This window comes from Schistocerca gregaria, chromosome 8 (assembly GCF_023897955.1).
Source record: "Schistocerca gregaria isolate iqSchGreg1 chromosome 8, iqSchGreg1.2, whole genome shotgun sequence".
NCBI lineage: Eukaryota > Metazoa > Arthropoda > Insecta > Orthoptera > Acrididae > Schistocerca > Schistocerca gregaria.
The window spans coordinates 363963591-363977926 of record NC_064927.1 but is presented as its reverse complement, the minus strand read 5'-3'; the positions used below and the strand labels follow the sequence as shown (position 1 = coordinate 363977926).

General features: G+C 39.0%; 1 protein-coding gene across 1 annotated transcript in view; it reads right to left on the bottom strand.

Annotated features, from left to right (window-relative positions):
- Positions 1 to 13962, bottom strand: part of LOC126284000 (uncharacterized) — a 30716-nt gene extending 16754 nt beyond the window's left edge. Inside the window, exons 1-2 of the mRNA XM_049982541.1 lie at positions 13881 to 13962; positions 3970 to 3996 (exon numbers count right to left, since the gene is read on the bottom strand). Coding sequence (XP_049838498.1) covers positions 3970 to 3996; positions 13881 to 13928 — 75 coding nt within the window. The 5' untranslated portion in view covers positions 13929 to 13962. The remainder of the gene's footprint in view (positions 1 to 3969; positions 3997 to 13880) is intronic.
- Between the last annotated feature and the right edge of the window lie 374 nt (positions 13963 to 14336).

The window sequence follows — 14336 nt, the reverse complement described above, 5'->3', positions numbered from 1 at the left end:
AAGGAAACAGTTAGAAATAAAATGAAATACAACACAGTAAAACAGCAGATGCCAACGGGTCAGCCATGGCTCCTCATAAGTTGTTCCATGTGTGATGGCATCGATGTGTATAAGGCGCAAATGGTGCCCTGTGGTTTGGCCATTCATGCTGGATTCACGTGGTTCCAAAGTTTATCTGTGGTGGTTGGCACTGGGTCACAGCACTGCACTTGTTGTTTTACCATATTCGACACATTTCTGACTGGCGACAAGTCTGTTCATCTGGCGGGCCAGCACAAAAGGCTGACATCTTGTGACACCAAGACGGCACATGTTCATTCAGCAACATGTTGTCGTGCATAGTCTTGTTGAAAAATGACGTCTGGGATATTGTGCAGAAAGGATATGGCTACAGGTTGCACGATGTCATTCATGTAGGTCACACTGCTCACAGTGCCCTGGACAAACACTAACTGTGATTTGTGGTTGTAACCAATAGCACCCCACACCATTAGGCCTAGAGTTGGCGCTGTATGTCTTGTGGGAATGTGGTCACTATGATGCCACAAACCCTGTCTGTGGCGAAACGATATGCTCCTATCATTTTGACACTAACAGAATCTGGATTTGTTTGAAAATACTATCTGATCTCATTCCTGTCCCCAGTGACGTCGTTACATACACCATTGCCATCTAGAATGTTTCTGCACGTTCATAAAATATAGGTGGAGAAGTGGATGACATGCATGTAACCGATGCTGTAATAAATGATGGCAGACTGTCACTGCTGATCATGTACGATGTGTTACACTGTTCAACTGTGTGGCAGAGCTGAGGAGGATGCATATCTGTCATACAATGTCATTTGGATGGGATGTCGATCTTCTTGGGGGTGGTCTGGGTGGTGCAACCTGACCCATTTCGTTGTGTCCTATGACCATCCGTCAATCATTCTAGACACATCTGTTGCACTGCTGAAACACTTCATCTAAGACGAGCAGTTATTTTCCAGATGGATGCATCACATTTTCTCATGCCAATAATTTGCCCTCTTTCAGACTCATTGATTTGATGATACGACTAAGGCATATGTCTGCAAGGTATCCTACACATTTTCTCAAGTCACACTGGTCCATTAACTTCGGTTTATAGTGACAATGAGACCCACAGGCACATTTCACCGGTAGGTGGTGTTGCACTGTGATATCACAGGCCGATGTGATTGAAATGCTAATCATTTTTGCAGAGATTACTAATGTACATGTCCTGCAAATATGAATGTCCTGTCTCTATTCATTCGAGGTGTTCTGTTTTTTTTCTGAACATGAGTGTACTTTAGTACCCTTCTCTTATGCATTCAACTATGTACTACCAAAGATAATACACATGTTACAACTTTGCTGTTCACAACATGAATATTTGGCTTGCTTCTATGTATTTATGGCATTAATCGGTTGTCAAAAGGGACTCTAAAGAAATTGCATGATGTATATTAAAACATATTGTAAGAAATTTTCAGAAGCTAACCCATGGTGAAGAAAGGAGGTTGATAATTTAGCTAAACTGTTGTGTTGGTCAGAACAAAAATTGGTGCAGTGTGTCCTTATATATGTATTTTATTTCTAGAAATCAGAAAATTATGGTCTCTGGCCATAGCTTCTTACCATGTGACTGGACCTTCGTCCTCATTGAATGACATAAAAAAATTATTTAAACCTATAGGTCCTGAAGATTGGGCACATGTCATTGCCAAATCTTGGATGAAAAAACCGTCCTCTGTGACTGAAATAAGCCAAAATGACTTCAAGGACTGTCAGTGTATACTGGCTGGTCTAACAAAATGTGTAGTGAAAATAACTGAGTTTATGTGGCTCAAAATGTGTTCTGTCAGCCAACCCCTTATTTTAGTGAAGATGGTCCATAAATTTCTTTCCTCACCGAAGCCATTCAATACCTCTTTACTACTTATCCAATCTAACTGTTTCAGATAAGGTTTTCTTGGTATTGCCAGTCTGCAATTTAGGTCCTCCTTACTTCTCCTAGTGCAAGTTACTTCACTTCTCAGATAACAAAACTCATTTCTACATTTAGTTTATTTCCTAACCTAATTTCCCCTACATCATCTGGTTTAACTCAACTACAATCTTTACCAATGTTTTACTTTTTTGATGATCTAATAGCCTCCTTTTAACATACTATCCAGTCCATTTACCTGATCTTCCTACATGTATATTGTCTCTGACAGAAATACGTCCCCATCAATAAAATTACAACACCAGAAAGGACAGAAAATAAAGGAAGTATATACAGTACAGTAGGAAAAATAGCTGCATAATCTTCCCTTATACAAGGAATTTTGTTGCGTTACTCCTATCTACTTGGTGCAGTTTCTCTAAAATGCTAATCATTTGCATATCCCAGTTTGCAGCATACTTCAAGGCTAAGCATATCCCCTGATGTGTTCTCCGCTCTGCTCTCCATCCCAAGCTGTCCCATCACATGCCGCATCGGCATGCGCAATGGTGCTGCCAAGGAGTGCTTGCAGAGGAGCATGGGCAGCTGGGCGCATCCGCATCTATGCATCTTGTTATTGAAGTGGCTATACATTATACAATGCCTACATTATGCAAGAAATAGTGTGTAAGTATGGATCAAACACAATGAATATTGTATAAGCATTGCGTAATTTACTTTGAATCATATCACATAATACATATGAACCTATAGAACTATTTTCGCAGATATGATAAATTTCAAAAATTAAAGAGTGAATAGCTATGTCAAAGAGTAAATATATTTTCCTAATTCGCATTATATTTTCTAAATAAATAAGTATCTTGTATTACACACTGTCTAAAGCAGCCTACTCAGGTTCAAGCTATCTCCTTACCAAATTTCGTCGCAACCGTTTGATTGGTTTAGTAATAACAAATTTAAATGTCATGTGTGACGTGACAGTTTTTCATGCATCTCAGTGTTTATGACGTTATACATCTTGAACTATGAGTCGCACAATGATTTTGGAGGTAAATTCAGTGTTATATGTGAACACTGACTGCAAGATGTGTTACGAATAGGCCTACAGTTGTAGTTAAGAAACAATAAATTGAAATGCCATGTCTGATGTGAAAATGAGCAGTGAATCTGTATTAAGCGATACACTGTTTTCCTTTCATCATTTTGTAGGGGTGACAGCGAGAAAAAATTTCGTAAAACTTGTAGAGTGTTTATGTATAGAATCCGATGCAAGTCATTAAGTGTTCTCGTTCTTAAATACAGGGTGAATAAAAATTGGGTATTCACGTGTTATGACATACACTTCATTTTCATCCCTATCCCTTGGATAGGTAGGTGGTTATCACCTCCATAGCAGTTCTGTTCAGACGGTAAGTATATGTTACCAAGTTTGCTTGAAATTGGCCATGGGCTTTGGAAGATGGGTAGCATATGTACATACATACATTATTATAATATGTATGGATATCTTTTTTTTAATGCGGTTTTGATGAAATAAAGCCTATTTGGTGTCCCAAGCTACTCTCAAGTTACATTCGAAAATCCCGAGAAAATTCTTCTAGTAACTTTGAAGGCTAGCATGTTCAAAGGGGCAGACAAGAAACTTTTGGTAAAACTTTAAACCACGATATTTTTTCTATGATCCGATTTTTGTAGGCTAAAGCCTGTACAGTGCCCCAAGGTGCGCTGAAGTTATCGTCCTGTAGCTTAGGAGAAGCGTGTTCAAACAGACAAGCACGACAGTTTTACAGTTTTATTATTAAATTATTAAATTAAATTAAATAATCATTTTCTAATTCTTGCATAAAATTGGTGCAGTAGTCGGTCTGTCTCTCTGTGTATAACACAGATTTTGTTTTATTTTGTTTAAGTCTGCGTTCATAGACTGTAAGCTAATTTATTGAGGATTCTGTTTCTATTTTGTTTATATCACTGGGTGATTTGTTTAGTGACTGTCAAGCTGTTATTACTTACGCTTGCTGCATCGCTGTGAACAGCTACCTGAAATGAAAAACAAGAAGACGAAATGTTAGTTACCTTTTATACTTGTCTGCAGTAAACAAAGGCGGATTTCAGCAAAAAAGTGTCAAAGCATACATACTAGAACATCTGTCCAAAACTTTTGCTGCAAATGAAATCGACTTTGCCTTTTTTGGTGCTAGGGGGTGGGCTTCCATTCACAGAAATAATTTTATACATGCTACTACAGCTACTTTAAGGCAGACACGGTTCTTGGTTTCTATATCAGGGAGGGGTGCAACATTTCAATGGTCAAAAGGGTTTTTCTAGGGCTCTCTTCGATACTTTAGTCTAACAAATGTACTAGAAATCATAGGTTTTGGAGATGATGTAGTAGGAATGCTATGCAGATTCTGACCTGATTTTACCTTCATAGATATCACATGATCATGAAGGTAATAACATCCCCATCACAAGAACACTAATGTCATCAATGATCTTGAGCGTATGACATCTCCAAAATGGCAGGAAATTTAAAAATAGTGGTAATATTAAAAATGAAAAATGGTAGCTGGAAGGAAATTAAAAAAAATAAAGATGGCAAATGGTGTTAAATTAAAAAAAAAGTGCAAGGTGGGACTGGCAGGAACTGCCATTGTCTCATTCACGCTGGCTAACATTACCCCAAATGCATCATGAATACTACTGGGGTAATGAAGGTCACCATTCATAGTAATGGTAGTCACTACAATTGGTGTAATATCAGTCAGCAGCTACTGGGCAATATAGTATTTCAGCCAAATGTTATGTAGTTCCCTCTATTTGATAATTTAGCACTATCAGCAGAATATGACAAATGTTTTGTTCTGCAAGATAAAGTTAATACCCTAGCATGGCATTACTATAATGTTGGATTGGCACTGAAAGTGGGCAGCTGAAAGTGCTGAACAAACATTACTTTTTCTTGGAAATGCAATCTGTTTACAAGGAAACTTATGTATAGAATACTTTTGTCTAATTTTTCTCCACAAACTCATCCATCCCTAATATACTACACACAGAAAGATGAAATTTTCTAATGAGAGAGAATATCAAGTGCTTACCCATTTAATTTTTGACATTGGAAATACTGTTAGAGACAATACTTTCGAACATAGCACAGAATTCTGGCGCTTGTGTGTGTGTGTGTGTGTGTGTGTGTGTGTGAGAGAGAGAGAGAGAGAGAGAGAGAGAGAGAGAGAGAGAGCCATGTAATTTTTTAATGTATAAACGAATACTTTTGCAAACGCTGCTAATTCAGATGAAGGAGGTTGAATGTCTTTTGCGTGTGTGAGATTTCAAATTTTTTCGATAAATGATTCTGTGGGAAACTACTGTGTAGTTTTGAAATTGAGAATTTGGCAAAAAATGTATAGTGAATATCGGGAATCCGATATCTCGATATTTAAAAAAAATATCATTATTTGCTGTTGATACATCTAAAAGAGTATCGAGAAACTATCGATATACTTGCCTATAAAAATTTTGGCTGCAGATTGTAAATGCAATGTTAGCTGTAGAACTGTATTTTTAAGTATTGATTTTTTATTAGATATTCTGTATATTAACAGGCTAGCAGCCTGTCTATCCCCCTTACAGCAAGAACTGAAAAGAAAACCATGCATGTTCATGATTGCTGGTAACAACGTTGCTAAGAATGGTAACTGTATGTAATTGGTACAATAAAAGTTGTGTGAGGGGCCCTTCGTAAGGTTTCGTCATATATCGATTTGTCCAGAACACTTGATATCGACTTCCCTATTTTTGCAGTTCTGCGAACGCAACGACCTCGCAGTTGTAGCATCAAAACTGCATGGGGAAGTTAACGCTACAGTTTCTGTTGGTAGCAAAGAGCATCGATTACATTAGCATTTCCACTCACATATCTCTGCCCACTACAAACACCAGTCTTGTCATTTCTTCACCATTTTGAGCAACTGTTTTTGAAGAATGTCGATGTGAAGAAATAGCACACTAGTTGTGTTAAAAATTGTTTTTTTAGGCAGCTGGTGTGGTAATTCTTCACATCGGAAATCTTGTTATTCCATTCCCGCCGCCAACCCCCAGTTTAATCTGATTTCTTCTTTTGTGCCGCATCTACTTGCTTCATACAGTCAAAAGAGAAAGTTTGGACATGATGAAAGCTCAAAGAGTAGTAAAACTTCTTCATGCAGTGAAAGTAAAATTGTATTCTGATACAACTTCAAAAGAAGATCTCCAAATATTTACCAAATATTGTGAAAAAAATATGAAATAAAAATATGGGCGCTCGATATTGCCTTTTTGATATCGATATAATGGCGGAAGAAATATCGCCGATATACAGGGTGGCGCAGGGGAACGGGAAATTTTGAACGTTACAGTTGGCAGCACTGTAGCGCTGGCAGATGTTCGAAACTTTGCACAATTGATGTGAACGCATTGCCATTTAGTAATCATAGAGAATTGGACTGGTGCGGATCGTGCAGTAGCTGTGAGAGCGTTTTACAAAAATGGTGATAGTGCGACTGCAGCGCAGAGAACATTTCGACAACATTACCAGCTTGGACGTCATGGACGTGTCCCTCTGCGCGTGTGTTTACAACGTGGGTGCGTAATTTTGAAGAAACAGGATCTGCCTTCCGAAAGAAACCTCCATGTGGCATTCAAACGGTACATACCCCAGAGAACATTGCAACTGCTAGAGCTGCAATCGAGAGAAGTCCTCGCCGTTCCATTCGACAGCATGCATCTTCGCTAGAGATTAAGCGATGAAGCTTACAAAGAATACTGCACGAATTAGACTTCCATCCCTTTAAGTTGCAAATTGTGCAACACTTACATGTATGAGACCCAGCGTCACATATGGAGTTTAGTAGCCAGATATTGGCTAAAATCAATGAGGACACGAATTTCCTTGGTAACTTATGGATATCAGACGAAGCCCATTTCCACCTGAATGGATTCGTGAACAAACAGATTTTTCGTTATTGGGCACAGGACAATCCTTGTGAGTTTCACCAACGACCACTACATAGCGCCAAGATCACAATATGGTGTGCTGAATTATGTCATGGTGTTATCGGTCCTTATTTTTTTGAACGTGAGGATGGTAGTGCAGTGACAGTAACATCCGCTTGATGTGTTGAAATGCTTCAAACATTCTTTACACCGAGACTGTACGAGCTTAATCTTAACGTCGAAAACATGTGGTTTCAGCAGGACGGAGCCACGTCACACATCGCTCGACAATCGATGGCAGCAGTTTGTCAGTTGTTTGGAAGACGCATTTTTCACGTAACGGTGACATTGCATTGCCTGTGAGATCCCCTGATCTTAGTGTGTGCGACTTCTTCCTGTGGGGATATCTTAAAGGCAAGGTGTACCGTACACGTCGTGCAACAATGCATGAACTGAAGGAGAACATTGAAAACGAAATCACTGCCATTCCCCAAGATTTGCTAGACCGCGCATTCCAGAGTTTTCATAACAGGCTGTTAGAGTGTTAATGCCGAATGGGAGCACATCTTTCCGATGTCATCTTTAAAAAGTAAAGAGACACTTTTGAACATTTTGATTGTAAAGGCATACTGAATAATGGCATAATGAATACATTCACTTTTGTTAATAAATTACTAGTTTTATGAATTTATTCGTGGAAATGACGTTATTTCGAAATTTCCCATTTCCCTGCACCATCCTGTTTATCTAAACTTTTTTGTAAAAATGTCAAGATGTCGATACTTTATTGATACCCTTACTACACTAACTGAATATAAAAAATTTACTGCTAGCGTCCTATTGCATTTTTTTAATTTACTTCCATCCACCATGTATAAGTTTTAAATTTACTATCAACCTCCATCATTAATTTTTAAATTTTCCACCATCTGACATCTGATGACGTCACTGAAAAAGGGGTGTGGATTGTGACTTCATAATGATGACATTGCAGAGAAGTGTGCTTGGATTATATCACAAGTATAAACAAATTAAATCCTTTTGACTTGGCGAGCCTGAATCGGCATAGCATCCTTACTTTGTTTAATCTGGTATATTACTGAAGGTGAATATTTTCGTAATATGAAAGTATAAATACGAAAAAGCCAAATATTGAAATAGAGAAGTTCGTCGTTTTTTATGTATGTTCAGTTTGCAATGAAGCATGATGTTCCAGTAACAGTTCCTATGCTATGGTTGGCTAACAGAAGCAACCCAAGGAGCCGCCATATTGATTTAAGTTGCGAAGCTAACATGCTGTAATAGGAAGTTCTTGTATTTATACTCATACTTCAGTATTACGACAATATGCTGTTTAAGCAATATACATACATTCAAAATCTCTCCGACACGCATCTGTTTTAGTACAGTTTGTAGTGATAATGTGTCGGAAAATGTGATGTGGTCGGCTAAACATGTTACTTCACATTATGCTTTTTACTGACTCGCCATATGCGGCAGTTATCCACAAGAAAATAAAACTTGCAAGAAATATGCACAATATAGACACGAAAATAAATTTGCCGATAACGCACTTTATACTGGAAACACCGCCAGAAAACAAAGAAATGATTAACAACTGAAGGTAGTAGCACACGTTTCATGCCTTTATTTTCCTCTATCATTAATGAAACTCTAGTTAGATGGTGATCCATATGATACTGTATTTTGGTGCACTATAGCGAGAAATTTAAAAAAAAAGCAGCATATCTTTCCTACAGTGTACTGAATTGTCAAATACAGAAACAAGAAAGTATCTCTCCCGCTATCAAAACATTAATATTAAACGTCGATTAAAGATACATAATGGAGATATACAGGGACTGACAGTTCAGCTGCTCACTTGGTTCCCCACCGTTGTTAGCATCAGAGCGTGAAAATCATGTGAAGATTGTAGGACACTCATAGGTTCCACAACCAGAGCCTTCTAGTAGGCTATAGGAGCTGTACCCCTTAGCATCCAGGATCCCAAAACTCTACTACATGAAGTTAAATGGAATTTCAAGTAACAGCTTTAAGACTAGCTACTGCCTATTTGTAGACATCCCTGGATGTCAGCAGTTAAAAAAAAACCTTGTTTCTCATTATTTAATACTGTTGGGAAATATTCGAATTGCTTCCTGACATATTGTGTAGTACTGTACATGATTGAAAAATATATTTTCATACATAAATAGTGGTGAGGCTGTACAGAGCCTCAACTACGAGCTGTACTATGTAATGCGTCAAACCGTCTTGAGCCCAAAAAAAAGGCGCATCACAGGTTTGTATCGCCTCAACTTACTATCGATTTTGCCACGCGGTCTAGCTCGCTGCTTCCCGAGTGGGAAGGCGTGACGGTCCCTGGCACAAATCTGCCTGGTGGATTAGTGTCAAGGTCCAGTGTGCCGGCCAACCTGTAGATGGTTTTTAAGGCAGTTTTCCATCTGCTTCAGTGAATGCGGGCTGGTTCCCCTTATTCCACCTCAGGTATACTATGTTGGCGATTGCTGCGCAGACACTGTCTGCACATACGCGCATCCAAAGCTTGTGGCCTTGCAGTCGCGTTCTCGCTTCCCGAGCACAGGGTACCGAGTTTGATTCCCAGTGGGGTCAGGTATTTTCATCTGCCTCCAGATGACTGGGTGTTTGTGTTGTCCTCACCATTTCATCATCATTCATGAAATTGGCGATATTGGACTGAGCAAAGTTGGGAATCTGTACGGGCGCTGATAACTGCACAGTTGAGTGCCCCACAAATGAAACATGATGGTCCACACATGCGTACACCATATTGACTCTACCACGCAAACATTTAGGGTTACACTCGTTTGGTAAGAGATGTTCCCAGGAGGGGTGGGGGGTTGACTGGGGGCCGAACCGCACAATAACCCTGGGTTCGGTGCGGGGCGGCAGTGGGATGGGTGGACTGCTGTGGCCTGTTGTGGAGTTGAGAACTATTGAGGGTTACGGCGTGACGAAGCCTCTCCGTCGTTTCTGAGTCTCCGGTTTAAAAACACAGTACTATCGATTTTTATGAGCTACAAGAATAAAGAGTTAGTTAAGTTGTTTATATAGTTTTGTTATTTTTTGTGTTGAAATGTTGTAGATATGTAACTCCTGATGGTCGAGAAAAGCTGTGTCCTGTCAAGTCAGCGGGTTTGTAATGCCCAGCCGACTGCTGAATCGCGGTGTGCAGCAAAGATAACAACTACGAGGCAGCTGACCACTAAGAACGTTTGCCGGCGACCGCTAAGAAGAAACACTTCTTGTTAATGAGAGAATTAGTGCGATTCTTTTGTTCACAGAGAATAGTTCTTGGTTTGTCCTTCTAGAAGTTCAGTAGATTGCTCAAGTAGTGAGCCTCAAGAGAGATTATCTCAAGAGTGTGATGAGATCGGCTCACACGCACGATACGTTAACTGGTATACAATGGAGATAGAACTCAAATGCGTTCAAAGCAGTTCTAAGTTGTTTAGAAAGGTATTCTGGGAAGATTATCGGCTTTTGTATAAATTGATTATTTCGACGATTTTGGTAGAGTGCAGACACGCCAGGTGTAGCACAAAGCCTCGATTTATTGAAGTGTAGGATTAGTTTCTCGTAGATGTGATTAATAGTGCCTTGTGCTGTTTAATAGCCAGACGATGGCAGGGTAACCGGACTTCAATATTTTTGTGAGATTTGCCGTTGGGTGGGGTACCCGAAGAGACGTGCTCGCGCGAATCTGTTTGGTTATTTTGTGGTTGAGGATTCGAACACGCACTAAGGGACAGTAGCCTTGCATTTTGTTATTGTGCTAGTATAGGTGTACGCAAGCACTGAGGAATAGTGACTTAGCAATATTTGGTTGGATTTATTGTGTGACTTCACCGTGAGCTTCGTAATATAGTAAATGCACTGAATGTGTAGTCTACATTAAAGAGAACGGTCGTCGTACGTAATAGTTATTGAGAAACAGTCGGAAGTTTATTGAGAATTTGATGGCTTTTCCCCTTGTCCCTAAACGACATATCAAGAACCATTTATTAGAGAACACGCTAATTCTCTCTGAAAGAGATCGTCGAGTGTTGTGTTTTGGATTTTAAGTATCAGTGGGTCGCATAAGTCAACTCCCGAAGTGGTTGAGGTTTGCCTGATTATTTGAACTTTATATAGCCGATAATTGGCTGTGACACTCAGGTTTTTTGTTTTTTAATTTTTTTTTAAGTTACGTTTTCGCTTAGTGGGGTTTTGAATAGAGAACCAGCACCAATACAATAAGACGCTGACTTGTACCTGTAAATGATTTAATTGAGGAAAATAAAGAAAACGATTTTAAATTGAAATAATCAGTACCATACATGTCCTTTATCCATAAACTATTACAAGAAAAAATAATCAAAGGCTTATTTGACAGCAGACTAATATCTTCAATATATCTTTACGGAATAAAGTAAATCCAAAGGTGAATAAACTAGAAAGACTGGGATACTGGTACAAGGAAAGTTCAAAGAAAAAGAAGAGAAGGAATAGTATTTTTTCAGGTAATAACTTGCAACGGAAAGAAGGATAATTAATATTTATTTAAATAGGGAAATCAAGTTTACGTTTTATTGCAAAGTGATAAATTATAAATGGAAAGTTATTCCATTTAATTCTGAAAGGTTGAGATGAACGAATTAGTTTATTACGATAAAATTTTAATAGAGTCAAGGATAATGTTGTAGCAAGGCGCTATTTATAGAGGTTATCGTTGATTGATAACGAGAGACGAACAATATAAAATTATAACTTTGCCTTGTGAACGTATTCTCCGATTTGCGTAAAAATTTTTAACGTTCACACTGTCTGAGTGAGATAATGAGGTCCCATATTCCGAGAGTGTAGGGGACAAAATGTAATTACGACTAGCAACCGGAATTGTACTTCCGTACACCGAAACACTAAAGGATTTTTTTTTATTTTTAAAAACTCCAAAATTTTTACATTACACCCTGTTAGATATTATATGCTGAGCATACTATTATTAAATTACATGGAGCACATGACCATGCAGCGCCCCTTACCGAGGGCGCTTCACGGCTAGTTGACTTGCTTAGCGTCAGTATACGCTCTGCTTCAAGACTGCTTGCGTCGCAGTTATGATCGTATGTTATTTGACACTTTCTTTGAGTTGTCAAGGCAGTACGCCTGGTTGGTTAGGAAGGAGTTGAAGTTTGTGGTATGTAACTCATATGATCCGATCTCATTTTCTCTAACGTTGAGACGTGTTGAGTGTGCTGTTCACTTATGTTTTGTACTTTTTTGTAACAGATGTCTGAAGATAGGTGTAATACCGAAACGCGTAACATGTTCTACTAGAGGAGTCAACTGAACATCTCATGACTTTATTGTGATTGTACAGCATTGGTTGCCAATTATTAACATAAAAATGATGCCAAGCCTAAGACGGGATTTTATGTCCTGTATATATTTTTTTACACCGCTTAGGGCTTGTTGACCAAACCACTTCTGATCGTTCAGATTCTGTATAAAAGACATACTAGTAGTGGCATCAGTAGTTGTAACCATGCATTGCACTCTGCATGAATCGCAGTATTTATTTTGAATTATTTAACATGTTGCTGGTCATTCAGTTGCAGCTGCAAGGCAAGGTAAGTTGTCCCTTTGCGTACAGCAGCATTGCAGTATAATTGTTAGGAGATATTATAGAATATTTTAAAATTCGCAGTCAGATACTAGAAAATTGTTTTTTCATGATTTGTAGGAAGAATAATTAATTTTACTTTTTTGTTCTCTATCAGAATACTGACATGTTCGATAATAGGTGGTTCCAGAAAATATTTGAATCTAGACATGTCGGAATAAGTGTTTTCAAAGTGCAAGTTGTACGGCTTCATATCAGATTTTATGATAACGATAATAAAGTTTTACTAGATTGCTTTGCAATTTTAGAGAAAAAGTATAGGTAACGATAATTTTGTCAGAGATGGAGTCTTACAATTTTCCATACATCTTTCACCAGGGTAATAATAATTAATACAATTTTTGACAGTTTAAAACTAACAGTTTTCACAGTCGCTTATGAAGACGTGTCCATTGTTGTTGTTGTGGTCTTCAGTCCACAGACTGGTTTGATGCAGCTCTCCATGCTACCCTATCCTGTGCAAGCTTCTTCATCTCCCAGTACTTTCTGCAACCCAAATCCTTCTGAATTTGCTTAGTGTATTCATCTCTTGGTCTCCCTCTACGATTTTTACCCTCCACGCTGCCCTCCAATGCTAAATTTGTGATCCCTTGATGCCTCAGAACATGTCCTACTAACCAGTCCCTTCTTTTTGTCAAGTTGTGCCACATACTCCTCTTCTCCCCAATTCTATCCAATACTTCATCTTTAGTTATGTGATTTACCCATCTAATCTTCAGCATTTTTCTGTAGCACCACATTTCGAAAGCTTCTATTCTCTTCTTGTCCAAACTATTTATCGTCCACGTTTCACTTTCATACATGGCTACAGTCCATACAAATACTTTCAGAAACGACTCCCTGACACTTAAATCTATACTCGATGTTAATAAATTTCTCTTCTTCAGAAACGCTTTCCTTGCCATTGCCAGTTTACATTTTATATCCTCTCTACTTCGACCGTCATCAGTTATTTTGCTCCCCAAATAGCAAAACTCCTTTACTACTTTAAGTGCCTCATTTCCTAAACTGATTCCCTGAGCACCACCCGGCTTAATTCGACCACATTCCACTATCCTCTACTGAGCGGAAAAATAACAAAAAAGAACCTGATTTCGGTAGCCACTCATAAAGAAAATTTAAAGTTAGCATTCAAAGATGGTTTCACATTCACGTTCCGAGCTTGTCGGGCATGTATTTAGAAAGTTTCCAGAACAAAATGCAAGCGTTAACAGCAAGAAAATTAGCGAATTAGGCTCACCGAAAGAAGAACTACCGCTGCTACGGCAAACAGTCCGAGGTGGCTCATGGCTTCTGCGCTCGTGCTGTTGGCGAAGGACAGTAATAGCTTGTTTTGTTGCACAGAGCGCTTTATATTGGCATGCGGTCTTCCTGGAGCGAGGAATCCGTGCAGAACATGGTTCGCCCTACACGCCGCCACTTCCTGGGCCCTGATCCCCGTGCCGCAGATAGCATGCATTGTTTTTCAGGTTCTCGCGTGTGCGACATGTCATCCGCCTCACGCTAGCTAGGGATAAATTTCAGCGTTGTCAGCGTACAGGTCAACGACTCAAAGTAACTGGAACTATAGTGGGATACATATTGAAACGTTTCAGCTAGTGATCTCTGTGCTCCCCGTCCCTGGTTGGAGACCCCTGCTATCCGAGCTTGGAACATACGTCCTCACGGATTTTTTGTCACCTACCATGGAGTAACT